General features: G+C 43.1%; 1 protein-coding gene and 1 long non-coding RNA gene across 3 annotated transcripts; one reads left to right on the top strand and one right to left on the bottom strand.

The window, feature by feature from the left end:
- LOC8060378 (probable inactive nicotinamidase At3g16190) lies at positions 782-11,387 on the top strand. The gene is made up of 5 exons (XM_002453646.2): positions 782-1,241; positions 1,361-1,480; positions 2,744-2,975; positions 3,239-3,355; positions 10,941-11,387. The coding sequence occupies exons 1-5, from the start codon at positions 1,041-1,043 to the stop codon at positions 11,003-11,005; spliced, it is 735 nt and encodes a 244-aa protein (XP_002453691.2). The 5' UTR covers positions 782-1,040; the 3' UTR covers positions 11,006-11,387.
- On the bottom strand, positions 3,238-10,933 carry LOC110434555. Of its 2 annotated transcripts, XR_002452071.1 has the most exons (3): positions 9,477-10,933; positions 4,642-6,370; positions 3,238-3,796 (listed from the first exon to the last, which is right to left on the bottom strand). It is a non-coding gene; the product is annotated as an uncharacterized LOC110434555 (long non-coding RNA). The 2 variants fall into 2 exon arrangements; XR_002452070.1 differs by having other exon boundaries at positions 3,238-6,370.

The following is a 16,913-nucleotide window of genomic DNA, read 5'->3' as shown; positions in this document are numbered from 1 at the left end:
AAGACTATTTCAGGGCAGATAGAGACACCTCTCTGAATATAATGGCAAAATGGAGCATGATAGGGTGAAGGCTAGAGTTATGGAGCCCATTTTAGCAAGGGTCCAAAAAGTTGTAGCAGAATTGTTGTCGTTCCCTTTTAGCCCGGTCTGAGTCTCTGAGATGTGATGCCATATGGATCTTGTAGGGCTGAAATTATGCAGTCCTCTTGCCCATTGCCAATGCTTTTGTTGTCCTGGTGGGTAGATCGGTGCCTAATAAGTTTATATATATGAATCAAACAGTTTTAAAATTAGCATTATTACTTAAAAAAGTTTGATGCGATGGAAAAGGCATTACTGTACCCACAAAAAAAAAGGCAGGCATTACTGAAAGGGTTTAGTATTCTGCTTCCCTAGACTGGTTTGTCATGCCCCAAATCCTTAGAACACCACGAGTCTAAACCAAAATATCTTGTAATTTAGAAAGGCAGACACATTATTTACATAATAACTACAATAAAATGCCAGGGCGCGAAAACTAAACCCACTTGGCCTGCCCTTTTGTTTGCATGAAGTTGACTCTTCTATCGGACACTGTAGCACTTTCGTTTTTATTTGATAAATATTATCTAATCATGGACTAACTAAGCTCAAAAGATTCATCTCGCGATTTACAGTCAAACTATGTAATTAGTTTTTATTTTTATCTATATTTAATGTTTTATGCATATGCCACAAGATTCGATGTGACGGAGAATTTTGAAATTTTTTGGAAACTACCAAACCACAACAAATTTATTCATTCCTCCATCAATTCTATCGTTTCTTTTCTTCTGCTCTTAAATGTCTCCGCCCATCGTTCTGACCATGCTAGTCCCCGTTCGCATACACCACATACGTACCATAGTGCCACCCAAACCACAAAAACCCGGACACACGCTCTTCCAATCGCTGACATGATAAAATAAAAACCTTACTGCACCATCGCATTCGCGTCGCGTCGAATCCATCTCGTCTCCTGTTTGTTTTGCCCTTTTTTTTTTGTGTGTTCCTGGCGATTTATGCCATCACATCTGGCGCTGCTGTCGTGCCTGCTGGTACTGGTCCTCTCGTTCGACAAGTTCCTCTTCCACTACCTGAGGCGCCGCTGGTTCTCCGGCGGCGGCAGCGGCGCCACCGTCCCGAGGGCGCCTGCCAAATCGCGGCGGACCATGGCGGCCGCCAAGTGGAGCGAGACGGCCATGCTCGTCATCGACATGCAGGTCTGCTTCTTCTCCTTCTCTCTCCACGTCTCGCAGGGGCCTGTTTCGGTTTCTTGATTTTGAGTTCAATTCTGGGTTCTAACGGCTTGGTGTTTGCTGGAATTGGTGGCTCCATCCAGAAGGACTTCGTTGACCCGGCGATGCGCAGCCCGATGCTGGTGGCCGGCGGCGAGGCCGTCGTCCCTGCCGTTGCCGAGGCCGTCGCCGTCGCAAGGGAGCGCGGCATTTTCCTCGTCTGGGTCAGTTTCGCCATCACTGTTCTTTTTGGCCTTCCCTATCTGCGCAGTTTCTTTGTTTAGTACAACATCTAGATTATTATTGGGTCAATGCAACGAGGCGTACTGATTTCTCGGTCCAATCGAAAGAGGAATCTTTTGTTGCGCGCGTTCTAAGTAAGTTCTTGACACGATGCTAGGATCCAAATTTGCTGCCTCCATTCCGTTTAGCTTCATTTTTTTTTGTTTGCGCTTTTGACACGCAAGGAACATCAGGAATTAGCACGTTCAGGGACATCTTTATCCAAAAAAAAAGGAACGTTCAGGGACAGAATAAAATACCTTTATCCCAGAGGTTTCTCCTTCAATGCAATGTGTGATGCGTGTCCCCTACCGTTAATAGGCTATTCTACTAATTTCCCTCTTGTCATATGCATGTGGTCGCTTCAACAATTTCTAGGTTCATTGACCAATGTCTTGTTCCTTTCTGGACCATCCTGTCCGTTGTAAGTGCACATGCCACTCCTGAACCTACTTTAGTCACAGCAGTACTGAGGGTTGTTTGGGTCTCAACATCTGCAGCAATTCAGCATTCGATGGCTGGGAAGTGCAATGGTTCTTGGAATTTCTCACTGTGTCTGCTCTGATTAACTACTAATTCGGAATAGTTCCCTTTTGCCTTCCACTTTCTCTAGGGATAATTAGAACCAGATCCTGTTAAAAAAAATCACAAAATTGAGGGTTTTACAATATATGATGTTTGCAATGAATCCATCCGATTTTTTTGAGAACGCAGGAGAATGTGCATATAGTTATTTTAATGATGATAAGGTAATGAGTTGGGACACCTGACCTACCATATTTCTTGATTAGCTAGTAGGCAAGAACACAAAGCCCATGTGTTAAATGTTTAAATAGTGTGTTCTTCTAAACTCTTCTTCAAAAGTAATAAAACAAATAATCTGTTGGGTATATATTTCCAATTTCAGGAACTTGTCCTGCAAAGAACTAGATTGTATACTGCTTGAAGCCTGAAGATTTTCTAATAAGTTATCCTGTATTCTTTAAATCATCTTGGATGTTCAGGTGTATTGGTGTACATGTACTGTGCTTAACATGTTTTTCAGATATTCACTGAAAACTTGTGGCAAGCAATATCTCATAGCATAACCTAAAGCTTTTCACATAAAGCAGCATATCATTCAGAAAGTAGAGTAATAGATTTAATCGTCTGGCCCTTTCGTTGCTCTCTGCCGAGACATTGATGTATAGTGAACTCGAGTGTAGGTTGTCAGAGAGCATGATCCTTCTGGAAGAGATGTTGAACTTTTCCGCAGGCAGCATTACTCTGGGGGAAAGGGTCCAACAGTGAAAGGTCTGAAAGGAGCGGAGCTGGCTGATGGGCTTGTTATTAAAGAAGGGGAATACAAGTTAGTGAAGACTAGATTTAGTGCTTTCTTTGCGACGCACCTTGATTCTGTCCTGAAAACTGCAGGAATAAAGAACTTGGTTATTGTTGGTAAGCACTGATATACATTTATTGATATGGAACTGACTGCCATTTCACTAACATTATATTGATTTCTGTATGATTATATCCTTGTTACTTAATAATGTTAGTCCTTTTCCTTCTGTCACCCTATTCAATTCTTCATTTTTCTACAATATAGCAACCTGTGCACCCAAAAAGGGAAACTTAGATGCCATTCTTTCTTTTCTGCTTGAGAGAGAGGTCAAGATCATAAAGCATTATGGTACTTATATATGTGCTTTGATTTTCAGGAGTTCAAACACCAAATTGCATTCGGCAGACTGTCTTTGATGCTGTAGCATTGGACTATGAGAAAGTTACAGTTCTTATTGATGCAACAGCTGCTGCAAGACCAGAAATCCATTTGTGTAAGTACTCATGCTTCATAAATCTCCTATATTACTTTCCACATCAAAATGATATTTCCACTCTTTAGAATTTTATATGCTATGATTAGACTGATGTTAGACATGTTCATTGACATTAAATAGGAAAAGCTTGTATTCTAGATTTTCTGATCTTATAAATTTATTTTTAAAAGCAGTAGATTATTCATAACGCTTATTTTTTACGGTATACATATTTTGTCCCACCCATACACAGCCAAGTTTTATTTTAATTTTTATTTTGTCCTATGTGATTGGATAGATATTTAAGTTATGGTATTGGGAAGTGATGAGCCAAAGAACAGACATATTCTGTGTCACAGTAATTTGTAATGTTCTGTTTCAGACTGCTACATCTTTTCAAAAGCTGTTCTTATCTCCAATTTTGTATGCAACTGTTAGTTGGAACTGTCTTTGTTGGACCTGTAATAGAAAAAAAAAATCCCATTAGAATTACCAATATCCTCTAGCTAACTAGATTCCACAGAGCAGCACAGCAGTACAGTATGCCTAGTATCAAATTCTGAATTCCCAATCAGGGCATTAGATAAAGAGTGTACAATTATTGATTTTTCTCTTGATTTTTTTGTCGAATGCAAGGCAGATACACAGTTGAAAGTGATCTGATAGATGAGAGATAACTTTTCATTGCAAAATATCGGCATAGTTTCAATCCATTAACAAATTATGACTTAAATTAGTGCTTTATCCACAGTTTCCATTGTAGTTATGGAAACAGGGCAATCTGTTTCGGAAAAAAAAATCCAGGTTCACAAAAAAGTTAGAATTGACAATATCCCTATGATTAACTAGATTCCTCAGCAGAAAACCCAACACTCTAACATAAAACTCTGTACTCTCAGTATGCATTGGATGAAGAGTATGTACATCTATTGAATTTTCAACATAGTTTTTTCTCAAATTGCAAGTAGGTACTCGTGAAGTTGTAGTTATCTGATGGTTAGACGACAGATCATTTAACCCTTCTATTTCGTCATATGTTCACATTTTTGAAGTAAACTAGGATCATGCCCGTGCGTTGCAACGGGAAAAAGATAGACCATACTCTGTAATAATTTAAGTTTACACGTGCCGTAATTACCTAAAATTGATGTGCTTGAGTGTAATACACACATCCATGTCATACAATCCTCTCATTTTTGCATATATGTAACATATCAAAAGGTTGACACCAAAGGTAAGACCAATAATATACATATTCATGGAGTACAATTCTAAGCATCAAAATCGTGTCTCCATCATCATACCATGGAAATAACTTCAATTCCTCATTTGCTGTCACCAAAAGTGCTTCTCCCTCTCATCCGTTTGGTGCGGCTTCGGCTCCTTGCAAGTGGTATCGTCGAAGTGGCACCAGACATGGCCTAAAATCCCTATAATACTTTTAAAAGTAAAATACATAAAATCTTAAGTCGGAATGAGGGCAATAATCTACAATGGAATGCACATATACTTTACAGTGAATAGCAAAAAAAATAACTAATAACCTAAAAACGGAGTGAATGATCCCATTGGGCATGAGCATCGACAAAATAGGATGGAGGTCGAGGCAAACCATCAGGAAGCAGATTGTTGGAGCCAAAAAAACACCCACCGGGAGCACCTCAAATTACCACTTGTATACCTACCGGTATCAATGGCAATTTATTTTTAGTATCCATGATTAATCATATTTTCTTTTCTACCAATAGTTAACTGTAAGATGGTATAAAAAATAAAATTGACACTATAGTAGCCCTGTGATATTCCTACATTATAAATGCCCACATATTCATATTAGAATCTAGATCAAATTATTTAGTCCACATTAGAAGATCACTCTTGCAGACCAATGCATACATCTATAAAGCAAAAGCAAAAATAAGTGAGATGTTTTCATAAAACAGAATATGATAGCAGTTTTTTATTTTATCTTGAAACTAACAAACATAATGTTCTCTCTCTCTCTCATTCCACCCCTCTCTCTCTCTCTCAACACACAAACGAACAAACAAACAAAATCACTCCCTTGTTTATGGAACTAACAATCCCCCTTTGCTTATCAAACACTATATTGATAAAACAGTCCAATGGAGCAGAAAGCCAGACACCTCCATATGTAAGGCTGGTATCATGAGAATAGAAATTCAAAATCATGATATGGATATAAATGCTAGATAGGACAGTCCAATGGAGCAGAAAGCCCGAAACCTCCATATGTAAGGCTGGAATTGTATTTCTAGTTTTCTTTATTTACTATAAGAAAAAGAGACTATATGACATCATCATGATGTCATCCTTTAAGAATCAGAGCCAATAGAAAAGGCCCTAGGTGGTGACCAAATTATATTGAATATGGGTAGCTGAACAAATTAAAGCTAATCTTTATGCCTTGATGTAGTCTGTATATGCAAACCACACCAACAGACATATTGCAGAGGCATATTAATATTATACAATCAATGAATCACAATTGAAGATTTAAGAGGCATTTATATCCACCAAGTACCTACAGAGCATACGACACTAAGGCAGAGAAGGATTAATTAGAGTATCCAAAACTTCAACTCAGCCGAGAAATGCCATAGTGCTAGCTTGCAGTCCTAAAATTGAGGTGTCTCAACACATATTCCACTTGGGATTATCTGAACCTGCAACTATGACCTATAATCAGTATCAACTAAAAGGGTAGAAGCCACTCAACAAATACAATGAGAATTAGAGAAGGTCATGGTTTTGAAGAGCTGCAACAAAAACAACATGAATCCTCCACTCACGGCATCAACAACAGAATCTCAGAATGAAGCTTTCTTTTGTAACCTTTAGCATTCAGCTGAGCTTCAAAGTCAAGTTAATTGGTCATGCCAAGGTTAGCTTCCTCGATGGCACCACCTAACTTGTTGTGCAGCCATTATGTCCTAGATCCCCGAGACAAAAGCTTACTTGTGTTGAATTTCTATAGAAAGTCAAGAACGTTCAGGAAATTCCTCCTGGATGCTGCAGGGAAAGAATGAGAAAAACATGATTCTAAGTTAAATGTTTGGAACACAAGAAGAACAAGACTTCATAAACAAAGTACATAGTACGAACAACAACAGACCAAACACTTCCACATCTAATGTAGAAAGGGTAACTGGACAGCCTCATCCAAAATGGGGATGCCAGTGCTGAATGAAGGCAAGACCTTTAAGTCAACCAATATTTAAGCTTCATTATTCTGTTTCTACTTTCTACTCTAGACCCTAACTGCTAATTCAATTTTGGCAAGTGAAGGGCGTCATAATGCAGAACATAGAGAGTTCAGGTTGTATATGGTAAAGCTAGACCCAAAATATATCTATGAAATTATGCTTAGCACAAGTTGTAATATATAGTTTATAAAGTCTTCTTATGGGGGCACAAGTTTAATCAGGAAAACATGTCATGGGCATAAAGAGGGGCGCCATAGGGCGCAAGTGTCCTAGTTAGGCCTTAAGCCCATTAGTGTTAATTAGTGTCTCTCTTAGTTATTTGTCTATAGGAATAGTACCATATTGTCTAGGCATAAGAGGTGTTAGTCCTATGTACCTTTTATATTCAGCCCATGAGGCACAATGGAAATAAAGCAATGAATTATGAAGAAACAATTCTAGTCTCCCTCAATCTCTCAAGCTCTTGGCAAAGCATAAGGCCTAGTTATCCCAAAGCTCTTGGCAAAGCATAAGGCCTAGTTATCTATATCCCAAAAATACCCACGTTCATAACATCTAGAGTCCAGCGATCCTCCTTCATCAGCCGGATCCTCCATCAGCCGAATCCTCCAGCACTTTCGATCCTCCATCAGCCGTTTCAAAAAAAAAAAAAAGATACCGATCCAGATCGCTGCGTCGCCTACCTCATCCATCGTGCCGCGCCGCCATAGCAACGCCACCAGCCGCCGCCGCACCCCCATCAGCACAGCCGCCGCGCCGCAGCCCCATCACCACCATCCACCGCTGCCACAATCATCGATCCAGATCCGCCACAACACATCGCCGCTGCCACGCTTTCCCTCGATGGATTTCCCTAAATTTGCGGGGAAATCTGATCCTGTGGGCTTCGTCAACCAGTGCGACTCCTACTTCCGCCGAGAGCGCATCATGGAGGAAGAAAAGGTATGGCTGGTTTCCCATAATTTGGAAGATGACGCCCGGGTTTGGTTCCTACAAGTCCAGCATGCTGAAGGCACCCCGGCGTGGCGTCGCTTCACTGAGCTCCTGCACCTGCGCTTCACATCGCCCCCGTGCCCCGACCTGCTCCACCATGTGTCCCCTGCTGCCAACGACACTTCCCGCATCTTTGCTGATATATTCACGCAGCTGGATCGGATCAAGGAGTTGCTCAACGCGAAGGATAAGAAGGACCGTGAATGTCGGGCGGCTGTACGTCTCCAGGCAGCAGCACGGAGACTCCTGGCACGTCGCCGAGCGCAGGCTCTTCGTGCCACAAAAGCATCGAAGGAGCAAGCAACGGTGCGCCTCCAGGCAGCAGTGCGAGGAATGCTTGTCCGTCACATGGTGCGGCAGATACGCATGCTCCTCAGCTCGACGTTGTCGTACGTGTTCATTCACTCGGACTCGCCGATACAGCCTGCGGCTCCAATTGCAGTGGAGGTCCAAGTATGGGTGTTTCCAGTGCAGCGACCTCGCATCAGCATCCAGCATCAGGCATCAAAGGCTATCTCATTCATCCTTGTGTCTGTCGTGGTGCTAGACACTTTCAGCATAAGAGCCGGCTGCTTCACACTCCACCCTTCAGCCTACATGAAGCCAGCAGAGGCGCTCTTCCCATGGGATCCAGGTGGATATCCTTGTATTTTAGTATTCAATAAAAAGGGGAAGCCGAGATGTAAAAGGCTTAACCCTATTTCGCGTCAGCTCTCCAGCTCGAGGACGAGCTGGGTCTCCAAGGGCGGGGGAGATGTCATGGGCATAAAGAGGGGCGCCATAGGGCGCAAGTGTCCTAGTTAGGCGTTAAGCCCATTAGTGTTAATTAGTGTCTCTCTTAGTTATTTGTCTATAGGAATAGTACCATATTGTCTAGGCATAAGAGGTGTTAGTCCTATGTACCTTTTATATTCAGCCCATGAGGCACAATGGAAATAAAGCAATGAATTATGAAGAAACAATTCTAGTCTCCCTCAATCTCTCAAGCTCTTGGCAAAGCATAAGGCCTAGTTATCCCAAAGCTCTTGGCAAAGCATAAGGCCTAGTTATCTATGTCAAAATATCCACCTCGTTCATAACAAAACATGAATACCGCATAGAGTAATATGTAAATATGAAACTCCGAAATCTCTAAATCTCTAAACATGAGGCAATAACACAACTCTCTGAATCTCTAAATTTCTAAACATAAGGAATCTCTAAATATGAATCCAACGATTTTTCTTCCCAATAATATTTTAGTCAGATCAAGGATCAATAAAAAATCAATAATCATCACACATAATAAAAAGAATTGGCAGTCATCACCCAGATGTCACAATCATGCATCACACTACAACAGTGCACACCATGAGACAAAAATAGACGAAGTGGATTCTGGTGCTTTCTTACTTCTTCTGACCAGCAAAGTGCACACCATGAAATGAATCTTGTCAACCACACTGACTAAATGTCGAGCATCATTGTCTCTATCTCTATTTCTATCTTTACAACTATTCAGTTAAGGCATGAATTATGTTTTAGCATACTTCTATATTACCAAACTGGACTTTAGTTATGTGGTCAAAGGAAGATCAGTAATTGATAATTTTTTGTGCAAGACTCTGCAATCTATAAAATTTGGTATAAAAGCAATCTAGGTTGTAAGGTATTATCAAAACAAATATCTCTAAATTTCACATAAACACCAGGGGGAACATATTTCAGGGTTCTTGCAGCCGGGCAACACACACATAACTACAGGCACGGATCCAGTAAAAGTCGTGGGTGTGCACATGCTCGGATCCAGTAAAAGAGTAAAGGACATGGGTGATAATATTTGAAAGGGGTCGAAGTTAGCAGGCATAATACTTGCATCCTACTATGGTGACACTGGAAGAAACATTTTGACGAGCAGCTTAGGAGCACAAGCAACACACCTCAATGGACTTGGTGTTGAGGAGATCCTCGCTGCAGGTGGCCTGATTCTCTCTCCTTGGGCGCTGGGGCTGGGTTAGGGAAGACACCGGAGAGGAGGTCGAGAGAGACGTCGCGGGACGAGACATTGGGGCTGGCACTGGGACAGACGAAGAGGCGGCGCGGAGTCGTCGGAGGCTGCCCCCTGGGCGCGGGCGTCAGGGATGCGCCCAAGGTTGTTGGGGCTAGACGAGGAGGAGGTTGTGGTAGCAGTGGCAGATTCGTCGGAGGCGCCCTGGGCGCGGGCATTGGGGATGCACCCAAGGTCGCGGCGTCAGAGGTCGACCTCAGAGCTTCGGATGGCCGCCAGTTGGGTCAATGGCCTGATCTTGACGGGTTCATGTTCTTGCAGCCGGGCTGGGCGAGGGTGCTGCTGCTGCTCGCAGGGCGCTGGAGCGAGCGAGCTATGCTGGGTGGCATCATGGATGACCTTCGTTGAGGGTACTGAAGGTGGAGCTACGGTTGAGCGTGCAGGAGAGAAGGACATGGGCGTCGTGCGGGTGATGCTCCAGTCATGCGCTTGCGGCAGGCAGGACGCCAGAGAGCCCAGGCGCTAGGCAGGGTGGCCGCACGTGCTCTCCGCTCTCCCCCGACGAACAGGCCAATGACGGCAGCATCTTCTATCGGTAGCGGCTGGCTGCTACGGTGCTACCCACGGCCGCCGGCACCAGGTGGATGGCTCGGGATAGGGCAGCGAGGAAAAACCACATCCTCCGCGGCACGGGGTTGCGGCTGCTGCGCGCGGCAAGGACCAGGGAGCGTGGGCGAGCGCAGGTGAGGACGGCATGGTAGACATGGTGCCTGTGCTACGAGCGGATGCGAGGAAGAGACGCTGTGGCATAGGCGACCGTGGCGCTAAGGGAAAGGGAGCGCAATTGAAGGTAGCATCTCGCAAGGGAGGGAGCGTTGGTCCATACATGGGGGAGCGTGCGTGCGTGCGCCTGGAGAGCCAACGAGTGTTGGGGTCCACCACGTGGGGATCCTACGCGTGCTGCGGAAGTCTGAGAGCCAGCGAGCCATCGCAAGTCTGTGGACGATTGGAGTCCAAACGTTTTAGTTGTAGAGATAGAGATGTAGGACTTTACCCATGCTTTGTGCAGGTTCACAAACGAGTTAGTTTGGATAGACACCATGTATAGACCTTAGCTAACAAACATTTCGGAAAGCTATGCGAACTTTTTTGAAAGGTGGGTTTTTCAGAAAGTAGTAGTTTTTTTAACTAAATAAGCATGAGAAAAGCCTGTTACAAAATATTGTTGCCTCAAGAAGAAACGGCCAGAGCTCCTGCTATCGAATTTAACACTGCAGCATCTGACAGTTGGCAAAGATGATATACTGTGATATACCGTCTTGTTAGATTCCTGGTGATTTTTTTTAACGCAATGGATTCCTGGTGATTGATGGCATCTACTACATGTGTTACCCAGCAAATATCAGGGATATGAAGAACATCGGAGTGGATACGCCAACCGTGGAAGAATGGCGCCGCTAGGGTCCGCTGCCACCTCACCCTGTCTCTTGGCAGCACCAGCAAAGAGAGATGACCTGATGTATGAGATGCATGCAGCACCTCCCTCCCTGCATCTATTTCCTTTTTCTAATCTCCGTCTAATTGCGTGACTGCACGTACGTAGCTGTAGTGTTATACCCTGTGACTGTGAGGTAGAACAATGCCAGATGGTGGTATATAGTGCTATATGCAAACTTGTAATTGTAATCCCTCTGTGTAGAGTTCTGTTCAGCATACCATGTGCTTCGAATACGGCACTGAATCCTGTGCGCGATACACTAATCTTTTGTTGTCGAGGTCGAAAACTCTTATAGTTGGCGCATCAGGTAGGGGGTGCTTTGTGCACAGATTCCTTGTGTTTTCATATGAGGATCCTCTTCAATTTCCACGACAAAGTAAAGTGCATCCAGGCGACTAGATCACCCTCGCCAGCATAGACTCCATTGCCGACCGATTCAGGAACTTGCATCTGCAGGAACCGAACCACTCGGGTAGGAGGAAGAGCAACCGCCTCCCGTCTGCATGTTCCTTGACAAACTTGAGGACGCCATGGTGGCTGGGACATTGGCGCTGGCACACCATATGAAAACTCTATGCTCCTGAGGCCTTCGCCAAGTTTAGCCAGAAGTTCATCCTCGACAATGCTCCTAGCAGATCTACGCTGGGTCCCATGGACCCAACACGGGCCTCTTCCCCGTTGCATCCAGACTGATCTCCCTGTGTCACACACACTCAGGCCTACTTTGGCAGCAGGGGATCCCGAAGGGTTTCCGGTCGTTTCCCCGTGGAGGAAGCCCGCGTGGATAATTTCCACACGGGCCGCTACTCAGACTTGTTTGGAAGCACGCGACACGGGGGTCTCCACCACGAAGGAGCCGGGTTTTGACGGAGAAACTTGTCCGGCCTCATCACACCGGGCGACATTCCCCGTCGACTCGACTCACCTCTTCTCTCGATATCTCGCAACTCGCCCCGACTCCTTCTCCTCCGTCGCTGCTGTTCAGCACTCGCCTCAACTCCTTCTCCTCCGTCGCCCCTCCGGCCTCGCCTCAGACTCTCATCTTGCCATCCCCGTCACCTCCCAGCCACCGTTCCCTTCTGAACCATCGTCGTCCCAGCCTCCACATCGGCTTCATCCCCATGCTGGAGAGACGTGACCACCGCAGCTGCTGAGAGGTGGGCTCGAAGATCCACTTCAATTCTTCTCAGATCTGTCTTCCCTCCGAACAAAGTTAAGGCAGTCTCAATCTGGTATGCATCCGCTCGATTCGTCCCCCTTCTCTATGTTCTCAGTGTCGAATTTCAAGTAGTGTTGTTTGATCCAGTTTACTAAATTGTTGATTCACAGGTGGGGTTTCGGTAGATTATTGGTTCTCAGTGTGCTCTTGGATTTCTTGTTTCTAGCATTGACTGGTTCTGGTAGATCCAGTTTACTGGTTCGTGAATGCACTTGTTGATATGAATTGGTAGCATGAACTGGTTCTGGTAGATCCAGTTTGACTCCAATAGTTGATATGAATTGGTGACATTCTTACTGATACAGTAGATTTTGATAAAAGGATACATTTTAATTGCTATATGCTTTGCTTCGGCCATTTGGAGCAACTTCATCTCTCATGTTCTAAAATTCATACTAGCATGCTAGAAGTTTATCTGCACAACTGCACATGGAAGCATTAACCATAGGTTGATAGTTTTCTTACAGGTGAAGTCTGCTGTGTCAGGTTCCTTTTTAATTTTTGACTTTGGTTTGAGGATTGCTGACTTTTGTTTCAGTGTGTGGATTAAAATGCCTATTAGTCACTACTTGCTGAATTGCTGTCCACAAAAACATTGTACATGTTTTGTGATTTAGGATAGGCCTCATTAGATCTTGATTGGAAAATTAAATACAGTAGCATTTAAGTGTTTCTTTCTGCATTTAAGTGTTGCAGTTCTTGAACACAACCAATTGGGTGGTATGATATGTTTTACATATTTAATTTTAGATAGATGTAGTTAGTTCTTTGAACTGTCCTATCTCTCACACTTGAGGACTGATGTGGATCTTGTGCAATATATAGTAGGATAGCAGCAGCTCTATGAATTTCTCCTTGTCATGTGCATGGTTGTGTGGAACTGCATTATTATAAGATCGCCAGTTCAGTTTTGACCAGTCCCTGCTAGAATAAATCTGATGGCATTGACGCACAGCTAACCTAAAATGTATAGTTCATTATTGCAAAAGTGCAGAATACTTGGTGGAAGCGGTGCATGATTTGAGATGAGTGAGGTGATACTTCAGTGCCTAATATATTCTTCTTACATTCCTTTGTCTTTGGAATCTAGTAGTCTTTTCGTAGCTGTATTATCACACCTGTTATTGCAGCGGGTTGAATAACTAATACTTTATCTTTAGTTTAAATTGCGCAATGATAGCATTGCATGACGTTATTCCTTTTTTTTCCTCATTTAGTATGCCATGTCTGCTGCTCATGTTTGTTTTAAGAACAACTGCAATCAGAAGCAATCGTCAATCCTAACCCAACCTTCTAGTTTATCTATATTTTTGGCAGGTACCGCAATCTGTCCTAATGCTTCATCCATTTTTTTCCAGTCATGCCCATGCTGCGATGTATGCCTAACTAACGAATTAATATTGTTCCTCTAGTATGTCATTTTTTTTCATGTTGATATGCTTAGAACTGAGGTCTTGTTTGTTTGTGACATGCCATTCTTTCACCATTGGGCTATAAGACTGCCATGTTTAAGTGGCTTAGAGAGCTTCAGCTGTGAAAGTGCATCAAAGAAAAACCGCACTATGCGAAACCAGCACGGTTATCAGAATTTGGTGTATTGAACAGATTATTTCAACCATTGTGCCAAGAATGAAGAACCCAAGCATTACCGGTTTCCAGGAGAAGAATTTTACATTTTTTTGTATATATGTTCATGGACTAGGTCATTATAACCCGGTTCATGTCTATCTATTGTATGTAAAGGATGGAGAACCATCTGCTTCAATGCTATCGCTAGATTTTAGATGATAATTATTAGACATGATTTCATATTTGAAATATTATTTTTGTAGTGAGAGACTTATTCCTGAGATTTTTCACGGTTTTGTGGTTTCAACATTAATCTATGGTAGCTTTCTTAAATTCTGATTTTTTATTTGTTTAAAATATTGTTTTAAAATTCTTCGATAGTGATAATGAGCAGCACCAGAAAAACCAAACATGCAAATAGCAACTCTCGGGAGTCATCAATTGGCTGCCAAACAGCCACAGAAAAACTCACCCCCGCATGGATATCCTCCCCGTGGTGGTGGCGGGATTCAAAAGTCCAAAAAATTCCACACGCGTGGCTATATTCCCTGGGCTCATTTGCCCCCGCTGCCAAAGTAGCCCTCAGGGATGCGGTGGCACCACGGTCATTGGCTCCGTGAAACCATGATGCCTGCTCAATTCAGTGGCCCCTATATAAATATGCTACGTGATAGCATCAGGCCTTGTTTACTTTCTCCCAAAAACCAAAAACTTTTCAAAATTCTCCGTTACATCAAATTTTTAAATGCGTACATAAAATATTAAATATAGACAGAAATAAAATCTAATTGGGTATGACTTCAACCATTCCTGAGGCCCGACATTTAGTTAACAATAGACATATTTTAGTTAATGGTCGTATAGTTGATATACCAAGCTTTCGTTTGCCTATAATTTACGATATAAATCTTTTGAGTCTAGTTATTTTATGATTGAAAAATATTTATCAAATACAAACGAAAGTGCTACAATGTTCCGAAATTTTACGGGCAGCAACTAAACAAGGCATCAGTTGCTAAAAAGTCCATATTATATTAGTTATTACATTCTTAATATATTTTGGAACAACATAGATGTCGTACATGCGTTCTACGATAATGTGAATGGACAATATTAAGATGGTGTAAAGTATTTGTGTCAGTTGATGTTACTAAACATAAAGGTTACTGCATAATACAACATAAGGTCTTGTTTGGTTGCTCTCTGTAAACTTTATCGTCTGTTACATCGAATATTTAGACACATACATAGAGTACTAAATATAGACTGTTTACGAAACTAAACACAGCTAGAGAGTAATTTGCGAGACGAAAGCCTAATTAGTCCATGATTGGACACTATTTGTCAAATAAGACAAAAATACTACAATACCTGTTAAACTTTAACACCCAACCAAACACCCCCTAAGTTTTTACGCAAGCTTTGGGAACAAATAAGTTTGTACTACACATATACTAGAGAAGTTGAAATATTCAAATACAACGTAAGTTTCAACGCAACTTGTACATAATAAGCTACTAATATATATTCAACTTAAGTTGACACTAACATTTTTTCTGAGAATTACCCAGTATAACGTACAACATAGTACACTCATTTCTATGTGCAAATCATACCCTTATGAGCACCTAGCAGCTCCAAACATATGAAACGTGTAAGCTTTGCAACTTTTTCGCAAATAAGAAGACACCAGTGCAAATGAATATAAAAACAAATCTTTATGAGAAAGTTACGAGGGCTTGAGAAAAAATGCAACCATTTTAATTTATTCATCACATCAGCGACGATAATGATATATTTGGTTTATTTACACCTTGCTATATGCACACGCACGGACGTGTCCACCATCTCGGGCGCCTTTGAGTCCGAGGACATGAATGCGTTCCCTATGAAGCCCGAGGAGGGCTATCTCGACCTGGTGAGTATCTCGAGCCATGGTTTCTCGAGCCTTGGTATCTTGAGCCCTGTTATCCTTATCGAGTTTTTTTTCTGATACTTGGCCTTTTCTTCATAGGGGGAGATCAACGTCAGATCATCGAAGCCCCCGGTGAAGGAGGATGAGGCCGACCGCGAGGTAAGAAGATCTTATGCTCAGAAGCAAAAGAAAGCGCTCGACACGGAAAAGAAGAAAGAGAAGAAGAAGAACATCGCTCGGCAGGCGCTCGAGCAGCGTCGGGCCAAAGCGAGGCGTGACGGGAGGCCTAAGGAGGATTCCCCCGACGAAGATGACGAGGAAGATGATGATGAGGATGACGAGGACGTAGAAGGAATGGGGGCGCATCTCGATCGCCTCCTGCAACCTCCTCCTCGAGCTGATATTCCGTCGATGTAGGAGGGAGCTCCCAAGGAGCCACAAGGAGAGAAGCTAGGAGGTCCTCAGAAGGAATCATTGTCTCGACGCCCACGTGGTGACACCCCTCCTGCTCCCACTCAGGGCCGTGTCGACCCACCCCCGCGTCCGCCCAAAGATTCTGGGCCCAGGCATCGAGTTAAGACCTCCACGACGGGGAGCCTCGAACTCGAGGTCGGGCTATCTTAGAGAGCTGGGCCGTGGCTGTGTTGGGTATTTTAAATGCAAACAGAAAAATCCGCAAGCGCACGGATACCGATGTAGCTTTCACCCGGGAGTATTCTAGAGTATCGATTTTCCACAGGGAACGTGACTGTACTAATTAAGATTCAAGATCGCCCAAGGATAACTATATAATTATTTTTGGTGGGAAGAGAGGAAGTTTCCTGAGAGTTCTCTACTTGATCTAAGAATCAAGAATTACTTCAAAGATTATTTATTTCAGGACATCAGAACACTAACCACAGAAAGAGATGAGAAGGGGGCTAGGAAGCTTTGACTACGGTCCTACAAACACCGATCCGAACGAGGTGGAATACGTCGACCGTTAGGGCTGTCACTACCCTAGGGCTACCACAACAATCCGCAGAATTGGGTGCAATTCCAGGTAATTGCAAGACTAAACACCACGTCTAATCTATTAATTACTACTCTAGCGTTTCAAAGACTAGAGCACTTGATGCAAGCGGGAATCCAATAAATAACTTGAATGTAAATAAAAGTAATTAAAGAA

Source organism: Sorghum bicolor, chromosome 4 (genome assembly GCF_000003195.3).
Source record: "Sorghum bicolor cultivar BTx623 chromosome 4, Sorghum_bicolor_NCBIv3, whole genome shotgun sequence".
NCBI lineage: Eukaryota > Viridiplantae > Streptophyta > Magnoliopsida > Poales > Poaceae > Sorghum > Sorghum bicolor.
This window is presented reverse-complemented; position numbering and strand designations above follow the sequence as displayed.